Here is a 17,089-nt window from a genome sequence, read left to right on the forward strand (position 1 = left end):
TTTTCTTTCTTTTTTTTCTTCCTTTCCAAAAAAATTGTTTTTCCAAGACAGGGTCTCACTGTGTAGCCCTGGCTGTCCTGGAATTCACTCTGTAGACCAGGCTGGCCTCGAACTCAGAGAGATCCGCCTGGCTCTGCCTCCCAAGTGCTGGGATTAAAGGTGCCTGATTTGTTAAAAGTTTGTTGGTTTATTGCTCTTTAAAATCAGGTATTCGTGACTTATTTGTGCAGGTTAAAGCTGTGGGGAGCAGTTCTTCCTCAGATAACATCCTGCTCTTCAACATTCTTGCTGACAGCAGCTATGAGACCCAAGCCCCAACTGTGCAGGATGAGACTGTGTGATATTCAGTGTGTGCCATAAACGGACACTATTCAAGGGTGGGGAACTGCTACAACTCGTGTGTGTAGGTTTGTGTGTGAGTACGTGTGAGTTTATGAATGTGCGAGAGTATGTATATGTACAAGTGTGTGTATGTATGAGTGTACATATACATGTATATGTGTGTATGTGAGTGTGAGTGCGTGTGTGAGTGCGTGTGTGTGTGGTATGGGAGAGAAAGAATAGAAGGAGAGGGAGAGAGCGAGAGAGTGAGAGAGTGAGAGAGTGAGCAACAACAAGAATGAGAGAGAGACAAGAGAGAGACAGAGAGAGAGAGACAAGAGAGAGAGACAAGAGAGTGTGCGAACTTGCATGTACAGGCCAGAAGTCACGGGACAGGGCTTTGTTAAAACTGGAGCTCACTGACTTGGATGGCTGCAGGAACCCTCCTCTGTCTCCTCCCCAGGGGCAGGGTTTCAGGTGCAGACACTAGCTCAGCTTTTGTAGTAGGTGCCTGCGACCTCGGGTCTCCAGGCTTGTGTGACAAGTATTTCACCAACAGAGCCACCTCCTTCTCCAGCTCCTTCTGCAGCTCATGAAACAGGCAAAGCTGTGGCGCTCACAAAGGCATTCATGCTGTGCACACATTTACAGCTTTAAACTTGAGCAAAATCTGACCAATTTCATAAAAACAGGTAGGCGCTTTCCACATAACTACTCAAATATAGACTACCTACTTATGTTTATTTTAAAGTTGCATTTCTTGACTTCTGTGTGGGAGGGGCACACACGAGATGTGGAGGTCAATGGACAATGCAGGGAGGTAGGTGGCTGCTCCCGGGTCCCTGGGATTGAACTCCTGGCCTTAGGCTGGGTGGCAGGTGCCTTTACCTATGGACAGATCTCACTGCTCCTGTCCTGCTATGCTTAAAGAAATGGACTGTGGAAGCATTTGGGGAGGGGATCATGGTTTGGACACAGTGTAAGTGTGTCCCCTAAAGGTTCATGTGTTGGGGGTTTGGTCACCAGTGTGGCAATGTTAAAAGGTAACAATATCTTTAAAAGATGGGTTCTAGTGAGTGGTCCTTAGTGTGCCTTTGGAGGGGATTAATACAGTTCTCAGGAGACCCAGGTGGCTGTGGTCTTTCCCTCTGGTATGTGCTCTAGCCTTTGTGACACTTTCCTCCAAGGTGAAGGATGTAGAGAGAGGGGTCGGGGCTGTGGTGTGCTCTTTGGAAGTTTAGTTCATCAAATTGTGACTCCATAAACCTCTTTCCTTCCAACTAGCTCGGGTGGCTCTGAAAAACAGAAAAGGGGTCACCAATACAAGGGCGTTCGTTATTGTGTTTTCACAAGACTCAAATGCCTAAATAAACGACTCTGTGAAGCTGCACACTAACTGTGGGCAGGCACGAAGGGATCACGCTGGAAGGAAGGTAGAAGGGAAAAGCGATGGTCTAAAGCCATCCCACGCCGGGGAATCGACAGCACGCCCACTGAAGAGCAGAGGGTCACAACGCCTTTAAGAACAGGACAGGTTAAGAATGCAGCGACAGAGTCTGTCTTGCTGAAAATTGTGCACTGCAGGGCTGTTCTTTCTCAAAAGCACCTGTGCTTTTAAAACTGGGTATACTGAAGTCCCAAATAAGCTGGTCGAACACAAATCAATTTGAAAGGAAAAAAAAACAACAACAAAAGGATCAAATTTTAACTAAGTGTCACGATGTCACCTCGGAGTATGGAATGCATTTATTTGGGATCTGAGATCACCACTCCTGTACAGTGTATTGTCAGCATAGGCCTATTGGGAGTCATCAGGTTCTACGCTCTGAAAGAGCTATTAAGCCCAAACGAAACTCTAAAGTGGAGTCTTCAAGCAGGACAAGGAAGAATGCAGAGACCAGGGGACAAACACTGTAGAAGCCGAAGGCCCGGGTGACTTTACGTTTTCTTGTTCACTTGGAAATAACCACCAGAGGCCTTAGCATGCCACCCGCATGAACCTGGGGGAAGAGCCCACTCTCCCCGCTCCCTCATCAAGGGAAAGGCACTGTGTTCTCCACACCTGAAACACTAGAATTCCTGTGTTGGCGACAGCCAGGTTGATCTTGGTGCCTTCCCTGTCCTTGGCAGGGTGCAACCGGATTCCGTACATCTCCAGCCGACGGGCCACCTCCAGGAGCTGGAAATCTGACTCTGCCGGGGTTTGTCCACTGACAAAGCAAGGAGAGAAGAGAAAGGCTAGGGGATTTGGGTTCCCCATGTCTATTAATTTCAGATTCAGTAGCTTCTCCTGGGAAATAAAAGGCACTTCACGGCGAGCAGCAGGGCTGCCTGATCAGATGGCACCCAGCCTCCACCTGCTGACCCCAAAGCCTCATGGTGAGGACAGAAGCCCCATTACCAGGGTAACACAAAACCCCACGGTCCATCTCCAAGCCACCCAGCATTTTAGGATCTCAGTTTTCTCCAGGTCATGCAAAAGTAAAACACTACTGTGGTAAGCAAGTTTTTGGCCAGGTTAGGTAAGTTGAACTTGCAAGCAGAATGCAAGGCCTCTCCTACCGCCACCAAGTGCAAACGTCTGCCTCTGAGCCACAAAAGGAAAGGTGGTGAGTGTCCTTTGAAAAATGTTCTCCTGACCAAACCAGACCCAAAGTGGGAGATCACAGGAGTTCTGGAGTTTTCCCATATTTAACATTGTGCCTGGCTTGACACATATGTCCCCTGGCTCCGTTGATTATCGGATGGTTCTCAAGTCTTGCACACTCCTCTACATTCTGGGGTCACTCTGTCTCAGAGCTAGGGTCTCTGCATTTTTTTTGAGAGTCCAAAATGGACAACACCTCAGTGAAACTCTGTACTCCTTCCTTGAGCCACTGTTCTATGTCACACAATAGGTGTGTGTGTGTGTGTGTGTGTGTGTGTGTGTGTGCGCGCGCGTGTGCGCGCGCGCACAGGCACATCCATGTGCCAGGAGGCAGAAAGCAAGAACTGGAGGGCACAGGAATGCATGCATGCAACTCACATGTGGCTATGGTGGAACTCCACGATTTTGTCTTCTAGTGCATCCTGTTGAGGTATGTACTTATTTTTTGCTAAGTGTTCTCTGTCCAATGCTTCATCAAAATCCCCAATCTCGGCTACAAAGAAACAGAAAAGAAAAATAGGCCACACAGGATAAACTGTTCAGAACGTGTTATTATCCAGGCTAGTAAACCCAAATCTGACGGGCAGCACAGGATGAGCACAGTTGGTGGGGACTGTGATGAGGCCTCAACCTCAGAGTGGGGATGGGAGCGTATTTCACAATCAGAGCAACGTGGAAAGAGACGTCTACCCCTCCTTGATGCTAGTAGTCGTGAAGAAAACTTCACAATTATTCATCTCTTAGTCACACATACTCTGGTTTATTTTCTGTTTTACTGTTATCTTGACACATGGTGATCACACACACACCAACAGGGTAAGTGTGGCATTTTGAAACAGATGTACAATGTGTAGTGGAATCATCAGGGTCACTGTTGAATCCATCAGCATAGACATTCATCATTTCTTTTCTGAGAAACCTTCAAAATTCTATCTCATAGTGACTCTGAAGCATTCAGTTGCCAACCACATCTGTCCCGCCATGCGACGGGACACTGGGGGTCATTCCTCTTCCCACCTCAGGATACTTTCTTTACATCTGGGTGATTGTCGAATGACTCAGTGTAAACAGACTCAGGGGTTTCAGAACTTTTGAAAACCAGCTGTTGAAACTCTTACATGTAATAACCCAAATCTGTTGTCATAGAAGGGATACCAGAGGAAGGAAAAGTAAACAACTCAATGTGGCTTTTTTAATTGTTATTTTATCTTAAGAGTTTACCAGTTTCTTACATTGTCAGAAATAACAGGTCAGACTGCAATTGTCTGATTTTTTCATCCACAGACAACACAATGGGTTTTCTTGTGCAATCTCAACATGTGTCTAGAAATTGCTGTACCATGGACACATCTGGCCTGAGCCTTAAACATCTGTGCCTTGGGCACCAGCGAGCGAATGTCTTTCAGACTCCTGGACACATGCCTTTCCTGTGCACACTATTACCTGTGTAATAAGCTACTAGAACGTAGCGTATTGACCAGGGCTCTGTGCCGGGTGAAAGTAACTCACCCAGCCACACTTGGATGAACTCCTCACTTACTGGCTAACTCTGCCATATCCGGTGACTGTGTTCCTTAACTACTTTTTCTGGCTTGAATCCCCATTCCATCACAGAAGATGGTGTACAAAGCTGGAGGGTGCCTTGGCCTGCAGACATTGTTACCAGGGGCCTGAATGGAAACTTTGATTTCTTGCCACAGTTTCTTCTATCTGGTCTTGAGAAAGCACAGTTGATTCTTACTATTCAAGACAGACAGGGGCTGGACAGATGATTCAGTGGTTAAGAGCACTTACTGCTCTTGCAGAGGACCTGGGTTCAGTTCCCAGAACCCACTTGCCAGCTCACAATCACCTGTAAGTCCAGGGGATCCTATGAAGTCTTGGTGCCTCTGTGAATACCTGGCATGCATATGGTGTATACACACACACACACACACACACGGAGGCAAACACTCATAAAATAAAAGTAAATAGAGGCAGAGAGATGGCTCAGTGGTTAAGAGCACCTGTTGCTCTTTCAGAGGATTTGAGTTCAGATCCCACATCAGAAGGCTCATAACCACCTATAACTATAACGGATTTTATGTTCTCTTGGCCTCTATGGGCACCTACACACGTGACATATACATAAATAGATATAAATTAAAAAAAACAAACCTTTAGAAATGATAATCATAGTCTCTGTGAACATGGAATTAGCAAGCAGTGCCTGTTGCTCTGAAGGGAAATTTGGGGTCAGATTCCTGAAAAACTTGAGACATTTGCATGAACCAGCTTTGGTTTTTCTGTGTGGCTCTATCTAAGGATGTGCTGTTTAATACACACTCCTGATTCGTCCACACAGAACTCATGCCCAAATGAAGCTCATTCAGCACACGTATTTTCTCTACAACATATATCACAGTACACGTGGGGACAAGGGCAGCACTTCAGCGTCATGTGAGGGGCTGATTTAGACAGTGAAGTCACCAAAGACAGCATAGGAATGTGAAAAGTGTGGCACTAAACAGGCCACAGAAAGGGTCTTTTTGAACAACGTGACAGCAGAAAGTGAAACAGAATTCCTCCTGCTGGGCCTCAGTGGAACATGTGCATGAGGCAGATCAGATTTTCACTGTGCTGAGTGTGTCCGCACAGGATGCTGAAGGCACCCAAGTACTGGTTGGGGATGAATTTCAGCGACTGGGCAAGTCTGAAATGAGACTATCAGAGCAGCGAAGACTAAACTCTAAATGCGCAGGGACTTAAGTTCGGGCTTCTCAACTCAGAGCAAACTCTTTTCCACCCTGGTTAGGATGTGGTCAGTTAAGGGTTCAGGTTTGCCTCTGGCAGCAGGGTTAACATGCACCCAGGTCTCTTCCAGGTCACTTGGTTGTGGCCCTCCTCAAAAGCAATGGCTGCCCACGTGCAGAATAAACTTGCTTCCTGAGCATTCCCCTCCGTGAATTACTTGGGGCAGAAGTAAAAACGGCAGCAGATTTGTGTCCTAACACTAATGACGAATATTCAGTGATTAATACTAAGTCCAAGAACAGGACAAAGTGGATTTGGCACACCTGTCCCGTGTCCATCCAAGCTTCTCCTTTGAGACAACTGAGATAACACTGTATATCTGTCCTTAAAAAAAAAAAAAAAAAAAAAAAAAACAAAAAAAAAAAAACAAAAAACTAGTATCACCAGAACACAAAGGTTCTGTTTGTAATGTTTGAGGCTATGCCATTAAATGAAGTTAGTGTCTCTCTTCTACTGGGGCATCCATGGTAACCGCAAAAATGACACAGATATTCTTAACCATGTTTCTGTGCGCGAGTAACTTCTCCTCAATCAGACCCCGGTGTGATTCCAACAGGATTCTCAAAGGAACTCAAAAGAACTTACATTGTACGATGTGTGAGATCAAGAGGGCCGCGCTGGTGTCATTACATGTCAACCTGCCTTGAGCCAAGTCCTGCTTCACCTGCAGAGCAAACAGGTACCTGGAAAGGTCAATAGAGATGGGGGTCATAAAAAGCAGCTGGAGGGTCAGCATCCAGAGGCAGCTTCCTCCTGGCCATCTGAACACACAGTGAGAAACTAAAGAAAGGTACACAAAACCAAGTAAAGAGAAAGCCTATAGAAACTGAAGACAGCGAAGGGAACAGGTGCGCTTAGAACTGCTGGATTTTCATGGAGGCAAGCCCTCATAAACATGTTGAATCAGAAGGGGCATTGAAGGGGCCTCCCAAGCCAAATCTGTGACAACTTGACCACAACAAGAATGATTAACATAAACTGAAACATACTGAATTATGTTTATGAATAAATTATGAATTAATGAAAATTCATGAGTCCACAGTGATTGGGGGTTGGTGAAGAATAAAAAAATTTAATGTATCTGTAGCTAGAGTTTTCCTGCCTGCCCACAGTCAGGACAAATCTCTCTCACCTGCCAGTCCCACAGCCTCTCAGACCCGACCAAGTAAACACAGAGACTTATATTGGTTACAAACTGTATGGCCGTGGCAGGCTTCTTGCTAACTGTTCTTACAGCTTAAATTAATCCATTTCCTTTAATCTATACTTTGCCACATGGCTCGTGGCTTACCGGCATCTTCACATGCAGCTTGTCATGGTGGCGGCTGGCAGTGTCTCTCTGACTCAGCCTTCCACTTCCCAGCTTTATTCTCCTCCTTGTCCCGCCTACACTTCCTGCCTAGCCAACGGCCAATCAGTGTTTTATTGATTAATTAGCAACACATTTGCCATACATCCCACAGCATGTATCTACTCACGATCTACTCATAGAACTCCCTAGCCAAAAGCAGGTCAGTGGTTGGTACATTGGTGGCATGACGGTATGATGGTTGATCTGAAGCCTGCTTCACAGGAGGGAACTCCTACCCAGCACTGCAATCTGGTCAAAAGCTTACGGCCTGAGGAACCATGGGTCCTAGGAGCGAAGCTATACTGTTGCCTCACTAAATGGATGTGTCATAAAAATGTTTTTCTAAATATTTATGTTTATAAGCATAGTTCCTCTCAGCCTTGGCCAGAGAAGACTCTTCCTTCAGCGGACAGCAATGCGGAGATTCATAGCTGGTCAAAACGATGAAAATGAGTGGCCAATGAGTGCTCACCCTAAACAGGACATCATCCCCAAGCCAGACTCGGGCAACGCCACAGAAGAGGGGTCAAATGAGGCGGCGGCGGCGGCGGCGGCGGCGGAGGAGGAGGAGGAGGAGGAGGAGGAGGAGAAGGAGGAGGGCTGTGAAATACTGAGATTTGGACATGGCATGGCTTTTGCATTAATGAACTACCCACTCACTGCAACTATTGCTACCTGTACAAGGTCAAGCTGGAAAATCCAGTCAACATCTCAGTAGGCAGCACTAACTGGATTCAGTGACTTACAAAAAAAAAAAAAAAAAAAAAAAAAAAGCCAAGCCCCAACAACAACCCCCAAGAGGACATGAGGTGGGAAGGGGTATGTGAGAGGGCCCTGGGGGAGTACACAGGAGGAGTTGGGGTAGATATGATCAAGATACATTGTGTCCGTGTATGAGACTGCCAAAGAACAAATAAAAGATACTCTAAAAATAACAACAACATAAATAAATGGTGGCTGAAGGCAAAGAACCATGCATGTGGTCACACTTGTATAGTTTAGGATGGACAAAGGACCCAAGCAGACAGCAGAGTTTGACTTGACAAGACCAGAGAGATAATAAGAGGCCAGAAATCCTCTCTCAACAACCTCTAAAGAAATCCACGCTGGCAAGAATTGTCAACTGGTACAAAAATCATTTAGGAAGCTGCATGTTCTGAGAGAGCCTGAAGAGACATTATTTATTTCCCAATGGAAAGATCAGAATGTCACCTCCTCATTCTAATGAATAATCTTAGCATTGTTATGAAGCTTATAACATATCACTGAGAATAGATTCTGGTAAAAAATGTTTGACTGTGCCCACAGAGCCTTTAGAACAAATTTCCAGTTCTTAAGACTATACGAGCTTGGAAGAATAAGCAAAACACACCAAGAGGAAGCAACATGACAGATCCAGGAGGCACAGAAATTTGTGGTGGGAAATCAGCATCACGAGGAAAGCTGAAGACCTGTGCTGGACCGAGAGAGGCCCAGGACGAGGGGCCACCAGCAGAACCAGTCACCAAGTCTGAGTCCTACTTCCTTTTTTTTTTTTTTTTTTAAGACAGTGCCTCACTGTGGCCTCAGATGGCCTCGAATTCACTATGTAGACAAGGCTGGCCTTGAACTCACAGATATCTGCCTGCCTCTGCCTCCCAAGTGCCAAGATTAAAGGTTTGTACCACTACCCAGTGAGTGTTATTTAGAAAACACAGACATAAAGAACAGTCAGGGGGAAGTTGGGAAAGTTGAGTTCGGTAAAGGTAATATATAACATGAAAAGTACATGTATACATATAAAAAAAATCAGAAAGGATACCATGCTAATGTGATATACAAGAGGGATGAACTATTCCTGTGTTCTTAGTCTTGATTAAATGTTCTAGCTTTCTATAATGTACAGTTCTTACTTTGGAAAAAAAAAAGATTGCTTTATTCTATGTTTATGGTGTTGGAGTGGAACCTCGGGTCTCACCGATGCTAGTGTGGTGGTTTGGATGGGAATGGCCCCCGGAGGCTCGGACGTTTGAATGCTTGGTCCCCAGTTCAAGTGCTGCCGAGGAGGTTTAGGAGGTGTGGCCTTGGGGAAGAAGTATGTCACTGGGGGTGGGTTTTGAGAGCGTAAGGACTGCTGACATTTCAAGACTGCTTGTGCTTCAAGAAGTGAGCTCTCAGCTTGCTGCTCAGCCACCACCTGCCACCTGCAGCCTCTGCTCGGCCATCAGGGCCTCTAACTGTCTGGAACCATAAACTCTTTGCTCTAAGTTGCCTCAGCCATGGGGCTTTATCACAGCAATGGAAAAGCGACCAACATACAAGGTGGTGCTCTGCTACTGAACTACATGCTAATTAATTCTCAAAAAAGAAAAGAAAAAGGCCATCAACAGCACCAACTACCCAGATTTCCACAGAACTAGATGGTATACAGTAGTGAGTCTAGATGGTATACCGATGGTATACCAGGCTCACCATGGAGGATGGATTGTTCCAAACCCACAGTCACATGGACAACTCCGGATAAACTCAGGTTAAACTCAGGGTGTGTGTGTGTGTGTGTGTGTGTGTGTGTGTGTGTGTGTGTGTGTCTATTGCTCCCTCATTCACACACACAAAACAAACTGGGATGCCTCAAATGACACAAACATGGAAAAGGGACTTGGGGTGCTGGACTGACAGGGGTAGGAGGGATGTAAGAGGGGGGTGGGAACAGTCAGAATGCATATTATATACAAGTACGAAACTGTCAAAGAACAAATTTATCAGATAAGATAATCCATGGGGAGGAAGTAACTGTAACAATTCAACAAAAAATAACAACCAATCTTCTTTAAACTGCTTAAGACATTTCATTATTAACAACTAAAAATGCAAAAAATAGAATAAAAAGAATCCAAAAAAGGTGGTAACTGCATGGGTAGGAAATGAAACCACAGCTCTGGAGACCCAGCAGCTGACAACTGGGGTCTTCACAAGCATCTGTCCTTCCTTCCTTCACCCGTGTCCTGTCTGTGTGTGCTCCACCACCTGCCTCCCGCCTCTCACTAGAAAATCAAAGGGAAGAAAAGTGGGGACCATAAAACGGCCTGTTCCTGAGCACAGGGGCTCCTGGGGAAGGCCTGGCCTCATCTTTCTGGATCAGGCAGTGGTGACTGCTCACTGAACCCAACACTTCCCAGAGCTGCGGGCCTTAATGCTGACCCATATTGGAGTTCACTTTCAAACAATGTTTTCAAAGCATTGCACTTTGAATAATTTATCAACTCAAACACAAGGTCCTGTGTGTCTACAGAGAAGCGTTTGGGGACATATTTCTGGCCAGAGTCTAACAGGTTTTGTGGGTACTGGGTGACAATCCCAATAGGGCCGCGTGACAACAGAGGTCCTTGGAAGTGTATACATGTACGTGGTGGGCACACGTTTTTCTGAAGGCTGTAGGAACTTGTCACCTTCTAGCTATTCTTAGTCTCTGTTGCCGGGCTGGGGTAACAAGAGAAACGATGGCTTCCTCGGACTGACGGCTTCCTCGGACTGACGGCTTCCTCGGACTGACACTACGGCCTTTCCTAAGCACACAAGCTGTAAACAGAACGCACTGGCTGTTCTTGCTGTCAGAGACTTAGCAACACCTCTGGGGCTATAAATGGAAGCAATTCCAATCAAGCCCTCGGGAGCCAGGGCTAACTCTTACTCAGTAAAACTAAATTCAGCTAAATGGTGATAACAATAACACAAAATGCTTCCAATGGAATGGGCTGTGTCTCGGATAGTGAGACAGGAATGACCAGAGGGCCATTTGCTTTTGGAGTCTACATGCCCACATCACACATACAAGTCCCCTGCTTCAAAACCCTGTTTGCAATGCATTGATGGTTTATTTCATTTGGAAAGTCTTAACAGTCTTCCTATTTGAAGTAAAATTAATTTAGTCTTCCTGTCAGCCAATGGGAACTTTCGCAGGCAGTCTGCGACAGATTTCTGGTAGAATCTTTTGGCTGAGAAGAGGAACTGGTCTTACTGAAGATAGACAGACACACAGAGAAAAGGGCAAAGCAAAGCTGGGGGTGGGGTGGCGTGGAGAGATGGCTCAGTGGTTAGGAGTGCTTGCTGCTCCAGCAGAGGCCTTGGGTCCAGGTGCCAGCAGCCACAGCTGCTCACAGCCATCGCAAGTTCCAGTTTCAGGGGATTTCATGTCTGCCCCTGGCCTCCGAGGGCACTGGGCACACATGTAGAAAGACGTTCATATAGGCAAATGCTCACACAAGTAAACTATCTTTAAATGACAGGAAGACGTTCATCCAGGCAAATGCTCACACATGTAAACTATCTTTAAATGACAGAAAAAAGAAAAGTCAGGTTGGATGGTGGTGGCACACGCCTTTAATCCCAGTACTCAGGAGGCAGAGGCAGGTGGATCTCTGTGAGTTCAGGCCAGCCTGGGCTACAGAGTGAGTTCCAGGAAAGGCGCAAAGCTACACAGAGAAACCCTGTCTCGAAAAACCAAAAAAAAAAAAAAAAAAAAAAAAAAAAAGAAAGAAAGAAAAAAGAAAAGTCAGGAATTCTTACTCAAAGAGCCTCTGGCTACTGTTTTCAACATGTACCCCCAAATCAGGTCTTTTCTCTTCTAGAAGCCTGGGGTGTTAGTGTCCACACAACTGACTCTGCAGTTCAATAAACAGAAAGGAATCCAGCTTCCTGTTGAGAGCAACATGCAACTTAATCTTCTATCTATAAAAATGCTATTCTTGGAGGCCCCACATCCTAACTGCAAAGCTAGCCTGCAGAAGCTTTGCTGTATCCTGGGCTCCTGGCCACATGCCCCTCCCCCAAAGCTCTAACACTCTTCCTCACCATCCAACACAGGCAAGTGTCTAAAGTCTCAATAGTCGCCATCGTGGTATTTCTCCTTATGTGGGAATTTGAGGGTGTGGAAGTCTCAACACAGTGGACTCCCAAGATGTCAAACTGTGTTGACAGTGATGGAGATTTATAGAAATCTCAGATCAATTTTGTTCAGTATCAAGCCAAAAGAATGGGATTTCTGGAAAACATCCTTAAAATATTGGTTGATGTTGGGAACCAAAACCAAAAGCAGAAAACAAAACCTGTGGCATCCATCCAGCAGAGATCATGTAGCTTAAAGGGTTTATAAGTCTTGACAGATAAGTTGGTAAAACAAACAGAAAACCAACCCCCCAAAAAAAACCCAAAACAAAAACAAAGAAAAACCCAAAACAACAAAAAACCCAACACAAAAGGCACACTTGGCCTAATGGTAACAAGATATATGGACTTTTAGAATGAAGATCAGAACATAACATCCAAAACATGAAACTCTAAAGACAACGATACATTCAAGTCAAAAAGAGGCACAATGACAGTAAAGAAAGATTTTCTGATGGGAAAGAGATTCCTGCCTCTGCTTTTCAAAGCAGGAAAGGGGCCCAGGGACTCACAGACGGGCAAAGTCCGCTGCCAGCCGACTCCAGCTGGGGCTGGCTTTATTTCAGCCTGTGTTCCTGCCCTTGAAACTGGGAGACAGGAAGCCTGGTGAAGATACCGCATGAGGCTCTGTGTTGGCTCTGGGAATCTTGTGACTTAGTTTTCGGCTCTGGCTGGTGCTCCTCAACCAAAGTCTATCCACCATAGTTCCCAGGTGGCTGGTGGCTTTGGCTCGCTCAGGGTGCTTTCAACTCCTTCACTCGTTTGTGGATGTTGGAGTAGATGGGGGTAACTCATTCATAAAACCTGAGTTAGCGGGAAAGCCTTTGTTTATACCTCTCTGTGGAAATCTAAGACAGGTATGTGGTGTCCTTCTTGAAACAGCCACGTGATGGGTCACAGGTGCTTCAAACGTCGTCTGTCCAGAGCCAGCCCTGACTTCCTGCCTCTCCGGATGTGCCACTGCCCTTTAACCCTTGCTCTCCTGTTTTAGTAACCGCCAATATAGCCCACTTAGTTGCTCAAAAATCTAAGTGCCCGTCTGCTTTGCTAAGACTCCACCTCTAACTCATCACCGTGCCGGGGTCCAGCAGCTCCACACATTCCAAACATGACTACATCTCTGCTCCTAACTCACCACCGTGCTGGGGTCCAGCAGCTCCATACACTCCAAACACGACCACTTCTTGGTACGTTCATTGCTTCCAGCGTCTCTGATCAAAGCCATCACACAGATGGACACGGTAACTGCTTGCTCACTGGATCCCATGAGACTTTCAGCCCACACTCCAGCATCCCCAGGGCAGCTTGTTTTTCAATACTACCTGTCACTGGGACGCAGTCTCACCTCCATGTTTACGCCCCATACCCCTGCCTCTTTGGCCATCAAGTATTTGGATGTACAGTGTTTGTTCCTGCCATGGGCACTGCGCTTTTTCTTCTCTCTGTGAAGTTCCTACTCAGAAAACAATTCGTATTCTCACACCACATCCTCGCGATGAGCCCAGACCTAGCGACCTAATGTCACAGACTGACTGTTTCCTATCACATCACTCTACTTTGATGATCTCAAGAGCATTTGTTGATGTTGGATATTTTGTTGTGTGTGAAATCACTTTCTATTTTCAGGAGACGCAAGACTTAACTGTTCATCATCATGTTTCCAGAACACAGAACAAGGCTTTGAATACAGAGCACATGCAATAAATACTCGTAAGTAAATCACGTCTCTTCCTCTTTGATAAATGAATGTCAATTACTCCAGACCCTGTGCTCTGTACTGTGAGTGATGAGGAAGGCGTGGTGGCCTTGGATTTAAGTCATAGCTTGAAAGGCACATGTGATGAGAACTTGGCCGGGCAGACTGGTACAGCAGAGGAGGGCAAGTGTGGAAGGGGGGCTTATGCTGCTGTCAGCGCCGCTCTAACGGAAGGCTGCCTGCTCTGTCCCACACTGTAAAACGAGCAGGAGCAGGGACAGAGAAGACGGAGATGATGATGACGACCCTGAGATGGCCGTGAGGATGGTGATGAGCCTGAACATTTATAACGACCTACTGGATTCCAGTCACTCTGTGTGTAATAATGTACAATTCTTAAAATAACTCTGGATGAGGAAGTTTACTGTCCGGATTACTGGGGATTCAGTCAATAGTGGCAGAGAATAAAGTAACTTCACAGCCACAGCTGGCATGCAGCCACATCACACCTGACCCAACACTTTCCACTTGGCCACATTTTCAAAGAAAATGACAAGACTTTGTCAAATTCACCTCCCCATAGCAGCAAAGAAGATGCATCTCTAATTTTTTTTTTCTCTCTCTTTTTTTTTTTTTCTGGTTTTTCGAGACAGGGTTTCTCTGTAGTTTTGCGCCTTTCCTGGAACTCACTTTGTAGACCAGGCTGGCCTCAAATTCACAGAGATCCGCCTGGCTCTGCCTCCCGAGTGCTGGGATTAAAGGTGTTTGCCACCACCGCCGGGCACATCTCTAATTTTTTTAAATCCCCTCCACACCTCGTGTGTGTGTGTGTGTGTGTGTGTGTGTGTGTGTGTGTGTGTGTGTGTGCGCGTGCGCGCGCGCGCGTGCCACATGTGTGAAGCTACTCAGAGAAGCCAGAAGAGGACATCAGATCTCCTGGAGCTGGAGTTACAGGTGTTTGTGAGCTGCCCACTGTGTGTGCTGGGAACTGAATTCCGATCCTCTGAAGCACTCTTAACAGAATTCAGACTGGTTTCACACAAGAAACTCCTAAAAATGACTGGGTCGAGGGGGGGTGGTATGACAGATAATGAAGCCACCTCACTTCATAATCAGCCATAAAGAAACCAGGCTGCAGGAAAAGCATGGTCTTCTCCTTCATTCTGTAGGCATAGATGGAAAAGAGAAAGGCTACACCACTAAGCACGGAAGAGACGTGGTCAAATAAACATTACGGAAATGTTTAGTCGATTAGAAATTAGTGTTCGCTTTCCCGCTATACACTACAGTGAAAAAGGTCCAGTTGACAGCTACTAACCTTGTGAGTTCTTCTTGGAGTTGCGTGTGGTCAGGTGGGAAGAATTTCACCACGAACTTAACAACAACATGCTTTGGCCCTGAAAAGAACAACAAAAACCATTAAGGTGTGTACTGATCAGTGTTTCCCAAGTCACCAAAGAAAGACTTTCCGAGGCTCATCATTGTTGTTCCACAGTTCCCAAAGTCTGGCCACCACCACCCAGCCATCTAGAACGGCCACAGGTGTTTGTGAGCTGCCCACTGTGTGTGCTGGGAACTGAATTCCGATCCTCTGAAGCACTCTTAACAGGATTCAGACAGGTTTCACACAAGAAACCCCTAAAAATGACTGTGTGCTAACACACACATCTTCAGACAGGAAATCAGTGTTCTAAGAAAGGACTGACAAGAAGTCTGCACACATTCAAGGGTTCCACCATTTCCTCTGGAGCTAAGTTACACTGGGGATTTAACACCAGTCAGCTGTGTTCCACCAGATGTTTATGGTTTGTTGTTTGTTTTATGCAGGAGCTTACTCTGTAACTCCTGCAAGCTTCAAACTCATGGAGATCTGCCTGCCTGACTCTTGATGACTGGGTCAAAGGCAAATGCCACCACACCTTGCAGGCCAGCTCCCTTTCTCCATGGGTAGCCTCGAATCATCTGATACAGTTTAGGGTATGCAGCTGTCTACAAAGCATGGCTGCTACCACTCTATCAAATGCGTTTCTAGCTCCTGAGCCCTGAGGAGGAAATACAAAAGTGCCAGGGCTCTGCCTACGATGGTCAAGGGCCTTTACTGTCTCACACATATTTCCAAGGAGCTGGGACAGAGTCAGGAAGTACCTGGGGCCTGGAGGGAGAATAGGGTAGAGAACTTCAGAATTAAGGCAGAAAGACAAACAAATTATAACATAGTGATTTGCAATGTAAGTGAGACTCTGATATAACAGTCTCAGAGGGACTGCCCTCCGGAACCACAGCAACACCAGGTAAGTGCTATCAATGATGTGATGGGAGTGAGGGGCATGATGGGATTGAGGGGCATGATGGGATTGAGGGGCATGATGGAAGCCATGGGCATGATGGAAGTGAGGGGCATGATGAGAGTCATGGGCATGATGGGATTGAGGGGCATGATGGGAGTGAGGAGCATGATGGGAGTGAGGGGCATGATGGGAGTGAGGAGCATGATGGGAGTGAGGAGCATAATGGGAGTGAGGGGCATGATGGGAGTGAGGGGCAGGCTGGGGGATAAAACCTGAGGCCTTGGCGCATGCAAAGCAAGTTCTAGACAGCTGAGGTACTATCCTAGCTCCATGGAATCCAAATTTTACCAGCAGTGCTTACTACAAAACTAGAAAGTGCCCTTCTATGTTTTGCAATGAACACACACACACACACACACACACACACACACACACACACACACTCACTAGATTTCAGGACACAATTTTGTGGTCACATGTCAAGTTTAGAAAGAAATAGAAATAGCAGTATACTCTAAAGATGTTGGCCATGTACAAAAAGTTATGAAGAAAGGACAAGGTATGGAGACTGAAAGGATGGTTCAGTAGTTAAGGGCACTGGCTGCTCTTTCAGAGGACTTGGGTTCCATTCCTAGCACCCACAGCACTCACAACTAACCTTTCCCAGGGGATCTGGTACCCTCTTCTGGCCTCCTTGGGCATTGCATGCGGACAGTGCATAGACATACAAAACACTTTACATATACTTTTGTTTTTCTTTTTAAAGTCAAAACACAGAAATGCTGTCACTAAGGATCTTGAGATATTCCCAACTTAACTCTAAAATGAGGGGACATGGTGGCACAAGCTGTGAGAGTGTAAGGCCAGCCTGGTGTACAGGGAGAGGGTGCACTGCATGAGGGGAGAGAGAATGCACCCTTTCACATCAGTCAGTCCTTGAGCACAGAACAACCATGTGGGATGAGATCAAGTCCAAAGGAACCCAAGGCCAGGAAAATCTTTCTTGTCAACACCAAGGGATGGCTTTGTCACACAGAGCCCATCACAGCACACAGAGGAGACATACAGCT

At 46.1% G+C, this 17,089-nt stretch overlaps 1 protein-coding gene across 1 annotated transcript in view; it reads right to left on the reverse strand.

The window, feature by feature from the left end:
- Farp1 (FERM, ARH/RhoGEF and pleckstrin domain protein 1) overlaps positions 1-17,089 on the reverse strand; it is a 200,605-nt gene that overhangs the window by 58,311 nt on the left and 125,205 nt on the right. The window contains exons 4-7 of the mRNA XM_059273188.1: positions 15,050-15,128; positions 6,347-6,444; positions 3,347-3,461; positions 2,384-2,531 (exon numbers count right to left, since the gene is read on the reverse strand). Of these exons, the coding sequence (XP_059129171.1) occupies positions 2,384-2,531; positions 3,347-3,461; positions 6,347-6,444; positions 15,050-15,128 (440 nt within the window). The remainder of the gene's footprint in view (positions 1-2,383; positions 2,532-3,346; positions 3,462-6,346; positions 6,445-15,049; positions 15,129-17,089) is intronic.

The sequence above is a fragment of the Peromyscus eremicus genome, chromosome 9, assembly GCF_949786415.1.
Source record: "Peromyscus eremicus chromosome 9, PerEre_H2_v1, whole genome shotgun sequence".
In the NCBI taxonomy this organism is placed as follows: Eukaryota; Metazoa; Chordata; class Mammalia; order Rodentia; family Cricetidae; genus Peromyscus; species Peromyscus eremicus.